At 44.4% G+C, this 18099-nt stretch overlaps 1 protein-coding gene and 1 long non-coding RNA gene across 2 annotated transcripts in view; one reads left to right on the top strand and one right to left on the bottom strand.

Moving 5' to 3' along the window:
* The window catches only part of LOC118217273, a 112883-nt gene that overhangs the window by 20577 nt on the left and 74207 nt on the right, over nucleotides 1–18099 (top strand). The window lies entirely within an intron of this gene.
* Nucleotides 1913–17300, bottom strand: LOC118217271 (neurexophilin-1-like). Its single transcript, XM_035399135.1, has 2 exons — nucleotides 16774–17300; nucleotides 1913–2697 (listed from the first exon to the last, which is right to left on the bottom strand). The coding sequence occupies exons 1-2, from the start codon at nucleotides 16840–16842 to the stop codon at nucleotides 1921–1923; spliced, it is 846 nt and encodes a 281-aa protein (XP_035255026.1). The 5' UTR covers nucleotides 16843–17300; the 3' UTR covers nucleotides 1913–1920.

Raw genomic sequence — 18099 nt, 5'->3', positions numbered from 1 at the left:
TGGGATGTCCTTACTGCGGGTGAACTATGAGCCTGCAGGCCCGGCCTGAACACAAGCATTTATAAAAACCCCAAAGTGCTCCCTAACCTCTGCGTTAAGGATCCAATTTGTGTTAAACCAGTCAAGTTCCCTTGCTTTATGTCACTGTGCGTTTTTTCCACAATCTAATTAAAACGCCCGATCGCAAATATGTTAAATGAGACGTCTGGGGGGAAAACGCTGAAGTTACGGTGCTCGATTACTCCAATTTAACCGTGAAGAATTGACGATAATAAATAAATGAAAGCAACCCAGCTTCCGAGCTTGTTGTTTTGTCAGCTCTGTGAGGTTCCCGACAAAACGGATTGTTACGCTTCTCATATTTTAAATGTGAAATTATCAGGCGCGTAGCGATATTTGTCGGAGAAATGTAAACCGAGAGAAGTGTTTTGATTGGCCACGGTGCCATGCCATCATCAAGCAACAATAATGCAGTTTGGCTATATACATCAAATCTTTGCTGAAGGCTTTTTCCTTTCAAAGTAGAGGTTACCTAGTTCAACTCATTATGTATCAGGTATTATGCGTGTGTGTGTGTGTGTGTGTGTAAATTTTTAAATGCATTTATTTAAAAATACAGCAGTCGGTTGAAAAAGAACCTTCCCCATGCACAAGAAAATGTATCACCTTATCATATCGGGAGCTCTGATGGTAACAAAATCAGATATTTTTTTAATAGACTCCAGGCTGGCAATCGCAGAGGCTCATAAAATGAAGAGAACAATGGACGCAGAATGCAACCTAATGAATGCTCTTTCTCCTCCTCCATTTTAATTCAAATCGCCACAAAACCTCTTCAGGTGTGCGCAAGGGGCGAGCGTAATGAATAACGTCCCCATTGTTCGGCTCCGAAACGCTCCGCCATTCTTTGTTGAACCTGAGCTCGGGCCCAGATGAATGGGGGCCCATTTCGGCTGCAATATTTTTCCACTATCTCTAAATATGGCTGCGGAACAGCTTAATTTTAGCCATTTTTCATTTTGCGTATCTGAGATGAAAAGGAGAGATTTCACTTTAGTGGGAATAATAAAAAAATAAAAATAAAAAAGGAACACTTCTAGAATAGCAGATATGGAATTTCTCCTATGTAGTGTCCTACAGGACACCTGTATCCAGCCGAACATTCGAAAAACTACCTCTCAGAAATGGAACATGCTGCAATATATTATAAATATGGACTTTTTGGAAAATAGGGGTATGATTCCACAGCAGTGATCTCATTTCAAAGTGGCAATTTTCGTATTTTTCTATTTTTTATGCACATATTGTGAAGTGTTGCAATATCGTCACGTTTTATTTGGCTGTATTTTCAGTGTGTTCAGACTCCAATAGGAATGTTAAACCTGCACGATGCTAGTTCATAAACAGCAAGCATAAGGCAATAAACCCAAGGGAATTACGAGCAGGGAATACTAAAGCAATTTACAATTCCAAACTGGCTGTTGATAGTTGGGCTGAGCAGGAAATGAATGTGTGTACGTGTGTGTGTGTGTGTGTGTGTACGTGCGTGTGTGTGGAAACCAGCATTATATATTTATATATTTCAATATTTATGCAATATACAATATTTTTTTCAAAAATCTTTCAGTATCTGAAAAAAGGCAATAATTGCTATATTTCCTGCACTTTTTATATTTGCTGTATATCGTGAAGGCAGTATAATATTGTCGCAATATTATTCCGATTTTATTTCTGTAATATTTTAATATATTGCTGTCTGTTCCACTGCCGTTAGGGTAGATTCATGTGTGCGATTGTATTTCCTCACACAGTCTCGCTGATTCGCTCGCGTTAGAGCACAGGTCCCAGGGCTGTGACTACCCCCCCTCCGGAACCCCCAGTGCCCCCTGCCCCCACCCCCTCAACACCCCGTCTCCGCCCCTACCCCGAGGGCAGGTAGGGCATCTCGTTGTGGTAGTTGTAGTCGGGGCAGACCTTCTGGACCAGGCGGTAGTCCGTGCTGTAGAAGGAGATGTAGATGCAGATGACCTTGAAGGGTTTCGAACAGATCCAGGAGACGTGGCTCTGGGTCTGCTCCTGGAAGCAGGTCTTGGACGGGTCGTAGTTGCACAGCGAGGTCTTCTTGTTGCGGTCCACCTTCTCGTAGTCCACGCGGCAGTTGAAGATCTTGGAGTCCTTGGGGTAGACCACGCTCTGGCGCTCCAGGTCGAACTCCACCGCCTTGACGGGCGGCACCAGGCTGACGGAGATGTTCCCCTGGCCCGTGGAGTTGTGGCGGAAGTACACGCTGAAGGTGCCGTTGCCGTGGTCCACGATCTTGCCGGTGATCAGCAGGTTGAGCCGCACCGTCTTGATGTTGGAGTAGAAGTCGCCCCAGCCGAACATCTTCTTGAACTTGCCGGTCTTGACGATGGGGTGGCGCTTGGCCCGCGACCCGCCGCCGCCGCCGCCGCCGGCGTCCGGCCGCGAGTCGCTCCCCAGGATGTCCCAGAAGTCCTGCTTGGAGAGGGGCAGGGGGGCGGCGGGGGCGCGGTACGGCAGCTCCAGCCCCGTGGCGTTGGCCGCCCGGCTCCTGGTCTGCAGCATCCAGCGGCCCAGGGGCGACAGGCCCTGCCCGTCCAGGACGCCCACCGGCTTGGGCTGCTCGCCGGCGCCCCCCTTGTGGCTGGAGGACTGGTCTTCCTGTCCCAAAGCCAGCTGTGGGGGAGAACAGGAGGAAGGGGGGAGAGAGAAACATACAAGATGAATATAAACGGCTGACAGTGACTCGACGGCCGTCTCTAGCTGTGCCGAACGAGCCGGACGACGCTTTTAGAACCCGTGCCTTTCCCTTCTTCGGCTCCCCGCGAACGTCTGCGCACACATAAACGGGGCGAGGATATCTATCTGCGGCTCCATTCCCGCTTTTTATGTTCCCTCGGGCCGCGCAGTTATGAGCCTTGTCCCTTTACAGCTTTGCCATTTCGTCGTTTTTATTTATTTATTTATTTATTTATTTTTTATCCCAGCACTACCCCGCCCCCCACCGTGGGCAGCGGGCCCGGGACACAAAGAAAAGCCAGCCAGGCCGTTTACGGCGACTAGAGCCCTACCACACGCACTTGGGCGGGGAGACCATTACCTCACGCTGAAAAGGGAAAAGGCGAGCGCGATGTTGTGCGCAAATTAGCCTTCTAACACCTTAATAAAAAGTGAAAAAATCCCAATCAGCACATGCGTGAAGCAGTCTGATCTTCAGAAGGAAAGGGATAGGGGGGGGGGGGTGTGAAACAGCCCTGCTCTGCTCAACTTTAGCCCTGTGAAGTGCACAGACAGGGAACATTGGGGACTCACTGGACGGGAACATTGGGGTCTGACTGGACGAGAACATTGGGGATTCGCTTATACAGTGGATACTCTCGGCATTCGAGTGTGAAGCGACACGGTTCGGATGGTGGAGAGAGGGTGGAGTGCCTGCGTGCGTATCCGCATCGTGGAATCTCGGAAGAGAGGGGATCGGGGAGCGTTTCGGCCTTCGCCTTCAGAGCCTGGCGGTTCGGCGCGCGTGTGAGACATTGTACCGCTCTTTAACCCGAGCCTTCGCTCGACACCGCTGTTCTCGGGGTGTCGCCGTATTCCTTCATATACGAGGCCGTCACGTGACAGAGCACGTCTCGTAGACACCGGCGCTGTTTCTTAATTCCGGATAAGCATTGCCATTAGATGACGCCATGGTGTGACGGTGTGGTAAAATGGCGAGGAAGCTCACCGAGCACCGAGAAAAGCAAACGGAGTTATCTCCAATTATATACTGGAGTCGCACCCTCGACTGACTGAAGCCTCTGACATGAAGAGTTTCAGTCTGAATTCCATTTTCATATTATTGTAAAAAAAAAAATAATAATAAAAAACAACAAAAAACTGCTTAAATTACATGTAAAACGTGAGCCATGTAAATTACCCCGGCCGAAGTTGACTGAGCACACAAACTGTGCAGTTCCTGTGCACTGATCCAAGGGAGTACTGGAGGAAATGGCGATCCCTGCAACCAAACCCGCTAGTGCACGTGCGGATAGACGGGGTTAGCGTTTGTTCATAAAGTTCCATCAAGACTCATTTCCACAGCTTTACTCGGTAATTCCTTCATCCGCGATGCGCGTTTGGCTTCTTGCAATGGACCTTATGGAAAAAAAAATGTTATATTTTAATATCTTCCCTGCGAAGCCTTTCTCTTTCTTAATGAATAAGAAATAGGACGCCGCGGACGTATTGATTTTAATCTATTCAGGCATTCATATTTCACGGAATATTCCGTGCCCCGCATCGAAACCGCTCCGACGAGCAGGCTGTCCCCACTTTGTCACCGCACGTCCCAGCGTGCAAGGGTTTGGGGCCCCTCCACCCTGCCCCAGTACCCGGGGTGCCAGGCATTGGCCTCTGCCAGGCACCCCCCTGCCCCTCCTGCCCCTCAAAGGCGCAGTGCCCTCAGTCTGGGCACTTTATCTCCTCTCAGCCCTGACGCAGTAAAGGCCAGTATGTCTCATCGACCCTCCGCTTAAATAAATCATTTAGTTTCCGTGTTAAAAGCTAACGTTCGGAAGGGTTTCTGAGGAACCTTGCTGACCTTTAAGAAAGCTGATATCCTTACTATGCAAATGGTCTGAACAACCAGAGGGGGACAGTTGCACATACCAAACACTCTTGCAGTGTATTTTAGAAAGCCATTTTTTTACCTTTTTGATATCGTCTGACCTCCACCCAAAAACAGGGCACATGAGTAACACAGGCCAGGCGTTTGCATGGGGGTTGTGGTGTCAAGGCTACTGCCAGTGGGGCACGGGCATATCCAAATCAACACATCAATGTGGGATGTGGACATAAAGTTTCCCATGATGCACCGCTGATGTTACAGACAGCAGAGCAAAAGCCGCTGATGATGTCAGGAGGTGGTTTTCATCCTTGGCCCCGGGGGCGGGGGAGACCCTCGTGTATGCTGGCCTCCTTTCCTCCCCATGATTGCAGTCCCAGAATTTTAACAAGCAGTTAGTTTCTCTCCTGCTGTTTTTTTTTTACTCTCTATTATAGCTCGCTTTTGTCTTTGAATACCTCCTTGTTAACTTTACACAATGCAGGTTTGCCTCATTATCATTTGCTCTTGTCTTTTGAATTTTTCATTATGTACCAAATTGGTCGTTTTAATCACCATGTGTCCACACTTTCGCTAATTAGCAGTGCATTGAATCACCTCAGTCTTTAATTTTATCAGTTAAAAAAAAAAAAAAAAAGACCTCTCTTTATGCAATCGTTCACAATGTAGCACAATAAGCGCGATGTGAATATGGGACTTTTATTCTTCGCGGCGCGCTTAGCTATTTCTGACACAAAACAGGGTAAATAATCCCTCGAAACATGAAAAGAGACTAATTAAGAAAAATTCACGACTTGTTTAGAAATTCTGGGATGGCGGCTGTGGCTGGAACGAGAACGAGCACACGCAGGAGTTCCCCAGGACCGAGTTTGGGAATCGCTGATGTACAGTAGGGGCCTAAAAGAAATCCCTAGAGGAGACGCATGTGGCCTGGTCGAGGTACAGGTAAGAGCTCCGGGCTCAGGAAACAGCGCAAGGCTCGAAAGTGAAGTTATCGTTTGCTCAGACGGTTTTAATTAGGATAAAAACTCCTCAGCACACTTTAAACTTTCTGAGGCACTTTCCCCCTCTCATTCTATTTTTGGGTCACTGGTGCCGCTCGTCCGGCTCAGAGCGTCTATATTTAATCTTCTGGAAATTGACGTCGCCTCACAGAGATCCCTGGCAGGCCCCGAAGAAGGGCAGGATTAATTAGCATGGAAATCCTCTGATGCTCTGACAGCGTTTTAAAGGTAACTGGGCGAAACGGAGCAGAGGGCAGAACGAGGAGCGAGGTAAACCCCCGGGGGATTCTCGACCAATCAGGACTGCCCTATAGAAGGAAAGCGTCCAATGGGGAAACTGTAATGTGTGACTGACCTGTAGAAGTAGAGTAATCCCAATCATGGATTGGGTGCTCTCTTCAAGATTTGAAGAGCACCTGAAATGGGACGTTAGTTAAATCGGTTTCATTGCAATCTGACTTGGTTCCAGCAAGATTTAGGCAGTGTTAAAGATCACCACCTCCAATGGGCACCCCTCCTACACAAGATTATAATTAGAAGTAACTAACCATTACTTTATAAGCGAAGCAGATCCTGGAAGCTGGGCAGGCTTCTTACATCAGTGTGTCAACCTTACAAGGCAGATGAGGTTCATATCACCATAAGGTTATGAGCAACTTATTTGGGCTCATAGCACTGTAAGAGTTAAACAACCTTATCAGGCTTGTATAACTATGAGGTTATGAGCAACCTGGTCAGTTTCAATGTACCACAAGGCTATGAGAAACCTAGGAAAGCTCATAGTGTGGCGAGGTTATGGGCAATCTGGTCAGACTCATAGTACTGGAAGGCCATGAGCAAGCTGGTCAGGCTCATAGTGTTGTGATGTTATGAGCAGCCTGGTCAGACTCATAGTACTGTAAGTTTATGAGTATCCTGGTCAGGCTCGTAGTGTGGTGAGGTTATGAGCAGCCTGGTCAGACTCATAATACTGTAAGGTTTTGAGTAGTCTCGTCAGGCTCATAGTGTGGTGATGTTATGAGCAGCCTGGTCAGGATCATAGTACTGTAAGTTTGAGTATCCTGGTCAGGCTCGTAGTACTGCAAGGTCATGAGCAATCTGGTCAGGCTCATCGTAGCATGAGACTATGAGCCTGACTGGTGAGGCTAACAGTAGCAGCCTGTGCCTTCAGGGAAATGTTGTATTGGAGTCAAGTGGCCGCATCGAAGTGTAGGAAGCTAAGCCGCGCGTCTGTGAGAAGAGCCCGCGGGCTTCGACCTGGTCCGCCTGCGGTCACCGGGACCGTGACTCGTCCCTTTTTCCGCCCGTCGACCGCGACCGCGACCGCAGTCCGCGCGGCGGGTGCACGCGGCGGCCGATCCTCGCCGCGGCGTACGCCCTCGTAGCGAACTTAAACAAACCGACAGGTACATACATCGGCCACCCAAGCGTGGCAGAGCGTTGCCGCGGAAATGAACTAGCTCGCATAACGTTCAGAACAGGATTCCCGTCACGCCGATTAGTCTTGTTTTAACGGCACTATTATTCCACCCCCCCAATAAATCCAGAGGTTGCCCGCGCATATCGAAAACATCCGCTCTGATTACGATCTGGCGGGCGTACGCAAGACGGCGTTCCGTGTTGCCGCGGCCGCACGTGAATTTAATACGAGGCGTCGGGCCGCTCTTCGCGAGCTGACAAGTCGCATCACCCGCTCCGTTTCTCTTCTCCTTTAAATAGACATTTCACTCCTTTATATAACGTCAATTTTTAATTAAAAGACGAAGTTCTTTGCGATTTGTAATGCGTTCGCTACTTTTTTCTTCTTCTTCCCCGAGTGCCAGACTCGATGCGTTGTTGGTGGCAGACTTTGTCTTTTATTGCGTGATTAAAACTGCCCTTTTACCTGATCGTTCCACTGGCGGGCCGACAGAGAGGAAGGTAATTTCACACCAAACAAGAGCGCTGACTCTTAATGAATAATTTACGGCGGCCCGACGAGGCGATTGGACCGGGCTCCGTGCCGAGCGAGCGTTTTCTCCCCGCTCGGTTTGGGCCCGGGCGAGCCCGGGGGCTCCGGAACATTCCGCTTCGTTTTAGGTTTCCTGACCAGATGCCTCGCCCCTAATAGGCTGTCCGTTTTCCTGTTATCAGCGAGGAGTCCGCATTTACAGATAACGAGATGGAGAACTCTCATGGGTGGGGTGGGGGGGGTGGCGGGGGTTTGGGGGGGGTTGAGAATGTGCAGAAGGGCGGAGGCAGATTTCTTGGCTGCGGGGGCACGCTCGAGTCTGAATGGAACAGACCGCTCTCTTGACGGAATTAAAGGCTCTTCTGCAATGTGCTAATAAAAAGCTGGGGATAAAATGGCTCCACCTCTTCCTCACCCCCAAATCTTTCCCCCATAATGCACTGTGAAGGGTTCTTCCTGAGCACCATGGTATTATCAGTGCTGCCTCAATAGATCCCTGAGGCCATTTTGTGCTGAAAGCCTTGCTGGAGTGTATATAAAAGGGCACTGCGTGAGAGACTGCCTCGCCCGTGCCATCTGGAACACATCAAGCAACCCCATACCTGTACACCACCACCTTCCCAGCATGCCTATGGGCATGGGGGTCTGACTCATACAGACAGGGCTACTAAAGAGAAATAAACCCTCCTGCCAGGCAGTGTAGCGAGATAAATGTGGGTTTTATGTGTCATTGAACAATACATGAATGGTACAGCACAGAGGCATGCTGGGGAGGTGGTGGTGTGCAGGTGTGATGTGAACTTATGTGATCAGTGCATTATATAGTGCCACCTATTTGTCTCTATCATGTGACTTGTATTTCAATGGCTGTCCTCAAGGGGCCCCCATAGGCACTTCAACAGCACGGTTAAGCAGCTATTCATACAAATGATTTTCTAATTGAGACATTTTTAAACAATTAGTTGTTCTAATATGGGGAGAGTTGAGAAGGAAAGTGAACTGAAAGTTTAAATGCTATGAAATGCATGTCTTGGCTTAGTCCATAGCTGGCTTTTGTTGTTACTCAGTTCTTGAGTAGCACAGAAATTGATCAGTGAAAGCAGTTGATTACACGGTTAACTCTCGTCACCACGTTTCTTGGGTCTGAACTGGTCATTGATCTTAAGTGGGGGAAAAAGGCTCTCCAGGACCAGGAATGAGTATTGCTACAGTAAGCAAGAGTGTCCAATCTTACCCGAAAAGAGCCTGGGTGGGTGCAGCATTTTGTTTTAGTCCAGCACTAAGACACCTGATTCTACTGAAGGTCTTGATTGAATACCATGATCGGTTAATTAGTTGAATTATGAATCATACATTTTTTAATATAAACTTTTTTGTGCAAATGAAATGTTATATAACTGCTCTCATTTTTTTTGTGGGCATTTCCCACTGCTTCTAAAAAGTTATTACAGTACTTTTCGAAAAAAATTCTAAACTATGGAGTCTCGATTTTATACAAGTGGAGTGTGTTTCTGCAAGGTGACATTTCACACTGCAGCTATAATTTTAACATTGTCCTCACGTGGATTCCACACGAGTCTGGGTTTTGAAATGATACATGCCATGTTCCTTTTGCCGTTGCATTATGGGTTGTCAAAACAGAGCCAACAGAGTATTCCAATCAGAATATAAAGAATAGTGTAGGTAGTCTGTAGGCAGATCTGGAGCACCACATGCATCAACAGGGGAGGATTGACATCAAAGCAGGATCAAAACCTACCATGCCCCTGTCCATACAAGCAAAAAAAATCTAATTGAATTTGTGTCTCTTGTAAACATCACTGTCAATCAGAGTCTGAGCTAGTTACTAGCATTAGTACCTATTTCATTATCAACTCAAGAGTACTGAGGTGGTGCAAATGGGATGCAACCTCTGGCTGGCGGAGGACAAGTACCATACGAGAAAACAAAGGGAGAAACTAGTGACCCTAATTATAGGCCATGGTCGTGCAAATAATATATTCGGAGACGTTTCCCTCTCTCATGAACTCACACCCATTTAAAACTGTCTATTTTCTCTCTCTGTTTCTCTATCTCTCTGCCTTCCTCTTCTCTTTCTGCTCTCTTATGACAAAGTTGCGCTCATGGTAAGAGTGAATATATCCTCATGAAGCCAACATACTGTACCCCTATGAGCTGAGGAAACTGCCACACTACTCTTTCTTGACATGCCAATAGCTAACAGTCAAACATTCAAATGGAAAAAAGTTTATTTTATGAAATGTATTTGAATTTTAACATTGCTGTCGGTGAATGATTGTGAAGAGCATAGAGCATAGAACCGGCCTCATTAAAGCCGTACACTTATTTGTAAAAATAAATAAATAAACGGCTAAATATATTGCAGCAGTTTTCAGTAGATTACCATAAAAATTATGGCGCAATGCTGTTAGTACAATAAAGAAAAAAAAACTGTAAAATTATTTATTCATTACTTAGTTAATTAACATTAAATTATTATTATTGACTATATTTACACGGAATCCACTTCAAAAAAGATTGCATTAACATAAAGATAGGGTATTTTCAATGCTGAATAAATGTCAAATTTTCAAAGTTGAAACAAGTTAATTACCATTCATTTATTGATATCATTTAATTTGTATCAATTTCCTGTAATCACGGCTCAAGAAAAATATCAGATCATGAAACCGTTTGTTTGGCTAGACCTACATTTTAGAGAGAAAACAATCTATGTGTTTCCTGCAAATCAGGGGAAATACCCAAATGCCCTTCTCCAAGCATATGAGCTGAGATGTGATCGGGGCTTCACCAAACACCCCCAGATTAGCAAGCCAGGGAGACTTTTCCATCAAATTATATAGACTGCAGTCAGTATTTGGACAGTGACTCAATTTTTGTTGTTTTGGCTCCAGCGCTTTGGATTTGAAATGAGACAATTAAATGAGGTTAAAGCCTTCATCTATGGGTATTTTCATCCATATTGGGTGAAACATGACAAATTTTGCAGCCCTTTTTATACATAGTCCCCCTGTTTTGGGAGACTAAACGTGATTAGGCAATTGGCTGCTCAGCTGTTTCTTGGCCTGCTGTGTGTCTTTGCATCATTAGTTCATGCACAAGAAAGCTAACGAAAGGCTGATACTGGGAGTCGAATTTACATTTGGTCGCTGTCGTCTCCACATGACGACCAACGAACTGTTACAGCCAGAAAAAACAGGTCATCATGGGGTGTCAAAGTCAGAAACAAAACATTTTCAACTGTCGAACAGATCAAGAGCACGCTCCAGGATGTAGGCACAGATATGTCAAAGACTAAAGACTTCCCCAGCATAACCTCAGAGTTCACGTGAAGATGCAAACCACTGGTAAGCCTTAAGAACAGAACGGCCAGGTTAGAGTTTGCTATATTTAAAAAAAGACTAACTAGAGTTCTACAACAAGCTCTTATGGACAGAAGAGATTAGTGTTAACCTGTACCAAAGTGATGGAAAGAGGAAAGTGTGGAGCAAGAAAGGAACTGCTCACGATCCAAAGCACCCCTCTCATCTGTGTGGCAGTATAATCTTATGGCTTAGACATGTATGGCTGTGACTGAAACTGGCTCACTTGTCTGTTATGATGATGTGACTGTTGACAGCAGCAGGGTTAATTCTGAAGTGTACAGAAACATCCTTTCTGCTCCAAATCCAACCAAATGCCTCAAAACTCATTAGACAGCATATCATCTAGCAGCAGGAAAAATAACCTGAAATACTCTGCTAAAGTAGGGCCAAAAAGTGAAGTGTTCTTAACTGGTCAAGTCAATCACCTGCCTGAATTGAACTGAACATGCATTTCACTTGCTGAATACAAGACTGAAGGCAAAATTCCCAAAAAACAATCTGAACTGAAGATGGCTGCAGGACAGGTCTATGGGTGGCAGACTTCAGGAAGTCATCCAATGTGAAGGATTTGCAACCATGTCCTACATATGACAACTTTATATGACAAGCGTCATGCTGACCATAATTAGCTATTGTGGACGTGGATTATATTTAGTAAGGAGAAATCAGTACTATAACTAGTTAATTAGCTATTTACATTTTAGTCAAGATTTGTGATAAAATAGATTAAATAGATCTAAATCTAAAATCTTGGTTTTAATGAAAACCAAGAGTTGAGAAGTGAAATTTCATTTGGAAACCAAGATTAAAGATATAAATATTTTTGCTGAATAGTTAACATTTAAAATAAAATTTTGGTTTTTGAAAACTACTGTTTTATTTACAAGCTTATGCATTATGTATTTTTTTTTTTTTTTTTTTTTTTTGAAACCAAGGTTTAAAATTGAATATATATATGTATCTAAATACTTGTTCCTGAAACGCGGATATATGAAAGGAAAACATAATTTTTTATTAAATGTCTATTTTTTTTAAATCAGATTTTACCTATATATTTTGCAATTTGTCAATTAAATCTGAAAAGTCAAATTTAGCGTGTCCTTAAAGTTTGAGAAACGATTTAGCGTAAATCTGGCAGAATGTGCTATATAGGCTGATTCTGAGAAATAAAAGCACAAGAAAAGCATAATGTGTTATACTTTACATTTGGCACCCCATATGGATAGACTGCATTTGTCATGAGGGATTGAGTTACACAGACACGCGCTTCCCCAGCCTGGAGGGTGGGGGGCGCTTCTTGTGACCTATGGTAAAGTGCCCATGCGTGCTGTTTCCTGTGCAGGACTGGGGGTATTAGTCCTATTCAGCCGCCTCTCCTGTTATTCCACACAACGTCTCTTCCTGTCTGCGTTCCCCGCGCGCTTCTTGTGAAATGGCTTGATGGTTCTGAGTGCAGTGCATTCTGGTTCTGCGAGCGGTCATTTTGATCTCAGTACACCATGTTGTGTATTTGCGTTGAGGACCAGACCACCATGGCTCTCATGGGCCAAATTCGTTTTTAAGTTTTAACACTTGGTCGATCGTTTCTGAACATTTCTGATTCAACCTTGATAAAGGTACTTGAATTGGCTCTGTGAAATATGTGAAATATAAATATAATGGATATATATCCATTGCAACGTTGTTATGAGTTTATTCAACATATACGCTTATCTACAGATGCTTAAGGATGAGATGTATACGTTTCATATTGATACAGAGAGTGGAGAGAGCAGAGCTTGTAACCGTTGGTCGATCTGAGAATGTGCAGTGTAGCAGGTGCTGCTTCATCATATACTGTGGAACACTCTCTCTCTCTCCCAGATCATTAAGTAATTAATACTGCCAAAGTTATCAGGCAAATATCCCACCGCACTTCGAGGCAGCCTGCATGCTGTTTACATGTTGGGGGGGAAGTCTGCCAGTGCCTCAGGCAGTTGGTTGTTGTCGTTGAAGTTGTTCTTGGCACTGCGCTAGGTAGTCACGCACAGGGTCAGACACAGGGCTCGAGCATAGCTTTAGCCACCAGCTCCCTCTGCCTACATTTCCCATAGCCTCCCGTGGGCCTGCTCTCCACGTCAGTCAGAGACATTTACTCTCCAGCTTCTCATTAAAGCAAAGGGAATTCATATCCACACGACAGGTAGATGTGTTTTTTTTTTTTTGGGGGGGGGGGGGGGGGTTATGCCTTAGAAGCTGGAAGCAGGTGAGCACGTGTAGGTGTACCAGGCAGCGGTAATGGGGGGGATGAGTCAGCGTTGACGGGGATAAACATCCAAAATTAGCACCGCGCTGTTCACACGGGTCCACGTGTCTCCTTGGATGCCGAATAAACTGGTCCGATACTGGAAAATTGTGCTGGAGTGGATCTCCGTGACTAATGTGGCTGGACGCTCTCACACTGGGTCAGCTGGTCCAGGGACCACGCGAGACAAGCTGCTCGGTCGCGTCACGTGCCAACCAGACAGGCTTCAGAGGGCTGTGGAGTCGCTCCGAAATATTATCTGGGTGCCTGGTTTACAATTATCATTTCATCTGCATTTCATCTGCATGTCTAATCGGAGCGTGAAATTAGTTTTGCGAAATCTAGAAGAAAAAAAAAAATCAATAAGTATTCGAGAAGGAACCCAAAGGGAATGCGCTTATTTGGATGTTTCTTCAGCGTGCACTGAGCAAACAGACCTTTGCAGGCGGATTCCTAAGGGCAGGGTCTGGGTCTCCCTCCCACAAAGACCCTCTACGTGCGTCTGCTAACTTCCGTACTGGTGGAACCACTCAACATGTCTGTTAACTTCCCCTCCATGCTGGTAGAACCATGGGTGCCATAAGGGGGGTGGGGTGGGGGTTGGGGAATTATGGTGATTCTTAGGGCCCTGACTGCTAGGGGCCCTCAAAAAAATTTAGAACATAGGCGTTTCTGGGATGGTAGGGCCCAATGTTTGATCTTTTCACAAAGTCCAAAATCCCTGTGACTGCCGCTGAGTTGAAACGTTTGACCATGTCAGTGAACTTCCTATCTGAACTGGTAGAACAGTTCTACATGTCTTAAGCACCTGACCTTGCTGATAGAATTGCTCTACATGTCTGTAACGCATGACAAATGCGTTGCAAATAAAATTTTTGTTTCCCACTTTCAATGTTCTTTTTCTCTTCTTTTTTTTGCATAAGGAATGTGGTTATGGGGTTATGTACCACCTAGGATTCCAGGGTTGTGCCAGATTCATAATCATGTTTCTGTGACCTCCGAGAGCAAGCTCATTTAAAATGCCCTGTGATCTGAAACTAGGCACTGATATTTTAACACTAGATCGTCCTACTTTGTCGAATTGATTCCCTCTCCCCAGATCCCCCAGCTCTCCTGGGCTCAGTACGGTCTTAGCAGGGAAAAGGGATGTCGCTGATCTCGAGGGCCCTGTTTGATCCCGGGATGAACAATGCTGGAGACTATTTTGAATTCGTCTGTATTGCAGCTTTCCGGGGCTTTCTTTTTCTCTGTTTAATGATTAACAGCGCGACCTTGACTCAGGAAATATTTTGACAGCCCGCATTCCTGGCGCGCTACAGTCCCCCACAACACGCAAGCTGTAAGAAAAAACAGTGCGCGTGCCACATACTTCGCCGCGACAATTTTTTTTCATTAATGTATTTTGAGGTGATATCTGTTTTATCATTACGGTTTAACGGTCTACTGTCGGCCAGGAAACAATGAAAAACAAATTAAGAAGTACACCAACTAATAAAAGACTAATTAATCTCGTGCCAGGTGGTACAGAATAAAAGCGCGTCTTTATTAACTCAAGTTATTAGCTCAACACGTTTTCCACTATAATTCTATCAACCATTTCACCCAAATTACCTCTCCAATCATCGGTCTATTTTTTACATCTTGGCTTGCAAAGCTTAATTTACCTTTTCTCAAAATGCCGAAAACAAATTGAAAATTAAGAACCGGTTCTCCTCTAGGTTGTTAATCACGGCTATAACAGAGGAATAAAAAGTTGGATAACTTATAAATTTCTGGGAGATTTATCACTGTCACTAGACTAATGAATTATCAATGACTCTCTAATTCGGCCGCATATTGGGCTGGTGAGAAGTGTGACGCCTGTGGTAGCCTACACCACAAACACACACAGACACTAATGACCAAGCTGCATGGAAAATAATTACATCATTAGACCCGTTTCTTCACTGTTGTGCCTAAGGCATATAAGCAAGTGATAATAAGACGGTCTTTATAGAAAACGCTTAAAACAAGTTACTCGTTGAGGAGGTAGTCGTGAAATGTAGGCTGTCTGAACAAACAAACAACAACAAAAAAAACAATTTGCTATGCCCAGAGTAAAGAATATTAAGTATAAATAAATATATAAAGTTTTTTTTTCTTTTTATAAAGTTTTGTCCGACGCAACCTTCAAACCTTGGTTATTTGCCAATTGTCAACCTGTTCAAACGTTACGCTTCGTGCCCCTTTCTGACGAATTGTTAAAAATAAATGAGTAAATCAGCAATGAATGATATCATAAACGACCAAACTGGGAAAGTAAACAGAATAGTTTACTAAAGGTGAATTTAAAATATTTATTCACTTGTTTCATAGGCCTACTTGCATATTTAGCATCATATTAATCATCTTTTTTTCTAATTTAACGAAGATTAAAAAGTAGCAGCACTCAGTTTTAACTGTCATGGGGTTTTTTGTAATTAAAGCGAAGATATTGTGTTAATTTAAGCACAGCAAACCCTGCAGTATCTCTGGACGTAATTAAGCGGCTTGCCTGGTACTCGCTCAATTTTACCATGTCAATGCGCTTTCTTAAGAGACCTAATCGTCCTAATTTAACGTACCAGCTTTATTTCTTAAATCACGGCCTAAATCCAAGGGTTGATTCTGGAAAGACAGTGCCCCGGGACCACACCGACGAAGCCATTTGAACAGTATTCCGCGAAATTATAGTGATGACTTACTGAAGATTTTCGCCGTTTAAAAGATTGTTTGCCCAGTATGGTGAAGAGGATTTTATTGAGCTTCATTATATGTTCTATTTCTCTCAACAGGACTAAATTAGTATTATTGAACTAGCCTAATATTTGGGTTAGTATTAACCGATTACATCAAAATCTAAGAATCCAGTAGGCTAGTTTTAAAAAATAGACGCCGAGTAAAGCTGTACTACTATACCGCTTTATGTAGTTAGTATAGGCCTATATTGGACTAAAGACCAATGTGATATAACTACGTCCACATTCTTATCTTAGTTAGAATTACAAGGCATTTTCAAACACTTGCGTTCCCCCTGTTGGTTAGTTTTGTGCACTTTACAGTGTAAAAGACGCCCACTTTAAAGTGCTGGGCATTACATGAAATTTACCTGACTACTTATTTTCAGCACGAGATTCCAAAAGCACGGCAAAAGTCATTAAAGCGGATAGTAGCCTATATCTTTTTTTTTTTTTTTTTAAAGTGGTGCCCAACACAGGGCACTTAATCACAATATTAATAGATATAAAATATTCAGGTACCCGATATTACTGGTCGTTCATAAGATCTGTGCGCAAGATACGGTATGCTAGCGTGTGAATATCAGATGATTGCATCCCGTAAGTGCGTTCGGGGCAAGTCACAACGTACGGATCAGCGCGTGAGATGTTAAAATATGTAATCACGAAAGTAGACCGACAGAGTATTCGGTCTTTATATCATAGTATTGTGTGTGTAATACGATCGTTTAAATTGGGAGGACCGGTGTCCCCATTCCCACCTACCAAACACGCTGTCCCATTGAGAAGAAGCAAGATGAAGCCGTGTTTGGTACACATCTTCCCAGCGCGCATCTTCTCGGCTCCAGTCACCAACAAAACCAGCTTTCCTTCAGGGAGACACAGTTCCTCCCGTACAGTATCCCTCAATCCCGCAACAGGGTCCCATGTCCAGCGCGTCACAACACCTATGGAAATCACCTGCTAATTTTACTCCCAGCTTTCAATAAAAGCGTATGAATACTGGAGATCCATTGGTCGGTCCTTAAAGAAACAATGTAAACCATCCACCTCGAAAAATATCCTTACAGTTGGCGATAGACTGATTTAGAGCAAATATGTCTAAAAATAACAACAATAATCATTTAAAAAATCCTTTTTCAAACGGTGTTAAGGTAGTTCCACTTTGCACAAGACTGACTGAAGCGCACGCTTCCAACTGTTTTGCGTGTCAGCCCTGTGCACTGACAGGAACGCACGGACTCGCACCCGTTTAAAAACCTCTCTCTCTCTCCCTCACTATCTCTCTCTCTCCCCCTCTCTCCCCCTCTCCATCTCTCCGTGTACCCCTCCTCTGCAACGCCAGTTGACTACTGCATAAGGTACCTGCCTGTCGAGACTTCCCGCATTCTAAAAATTATTTGATTAAGCTACTTCAACTCAGCCTCACTGCTATTTCGCTTACGTCCTCGATTCTCCGGAAACGGGCTGTTGTGTACGATAAAGTCGAATAACTTATCGCTTGTGTGGCTAATTCAAACCAGTGATTTTTTCCCCTTGTGTCGTAAAGTAAGTTCTACAGTGTCCCTGCCAACAGGCATGTGATACGCATATCCAAGATTTTACGCGTGAAGCAGTCTTGACTTATATTATCACAGTAAAGCGGTATAGTGAGATTTCAGCTTCATTAGTTTGATATCACGGGAAATGTCGGGGCCCATTTAAAACTGAAGTCCAGTGTACAATGTCTCTGTAATATGTCGTAGGTCTTCGGCGATTCTGCCGCTAGTGTCCGGAGCAGCAGACAATTATTTCTTCTTTTAGAATTATCATTATTTTCCTTTTCCTAATGGCGTGTTCCTCAGTTTGTAGGAGATAAGGTGTATGTAGGTTTTTCACTTTTCGATCACCCAGTGAAGATCTTATTTAAGGAGATAGCAGAATGGGTTTTTAGAAGTTTATTTTTAACGTAATGTCTGTTTTTTTTTTACCGGGTTAAATAAAGTGATGTAATAGTTCTATAATGACAGTGTTACATTCAATTATTTTGTTAAGTAAGTTCATCTTTTGTCTGATCCACTGGTAAGAAGACCATCCACATCCAGGTGACGA

The sequence above is a fragment of the Anguilla anguilla genome, chromosome 17, assembly GCF_013347855.1.
Source record: "Anguilla anguilla isolate fAngAng1 chromosome 17, fAngAng1.pri, whole genome shotgun sequence".
NCBI classification, from domain to species: domain Eukaryota; kingdom Metazoa; phylum Chordata; class Actinopteri; order Anguilliformes; family Anguillidae; genus Anguilla; species Anguilla anguilla.
The sequence above is the reverse complement of the archived record's forward strand: the minus strand, read 5'-3'. Positions and strand labels throughout refer to the sequence as shown.

Coding starts and splice junctions, on each gene's coding strand:
- LOC118217271 (XM_035399135.1), bottom strand. CDS start 16,842: ATGCGCGCTGGGAAGATGTGTACCAAACACGGCTTCATCTTGCTTCTT. Junction 2,698..16,773: donor TCAATGGGACAGCGTGTTTG/GTAGGTGGGAAT, acceptor TCTCCCCCACAG/CTGGCTTTGGGACAGGAAGA.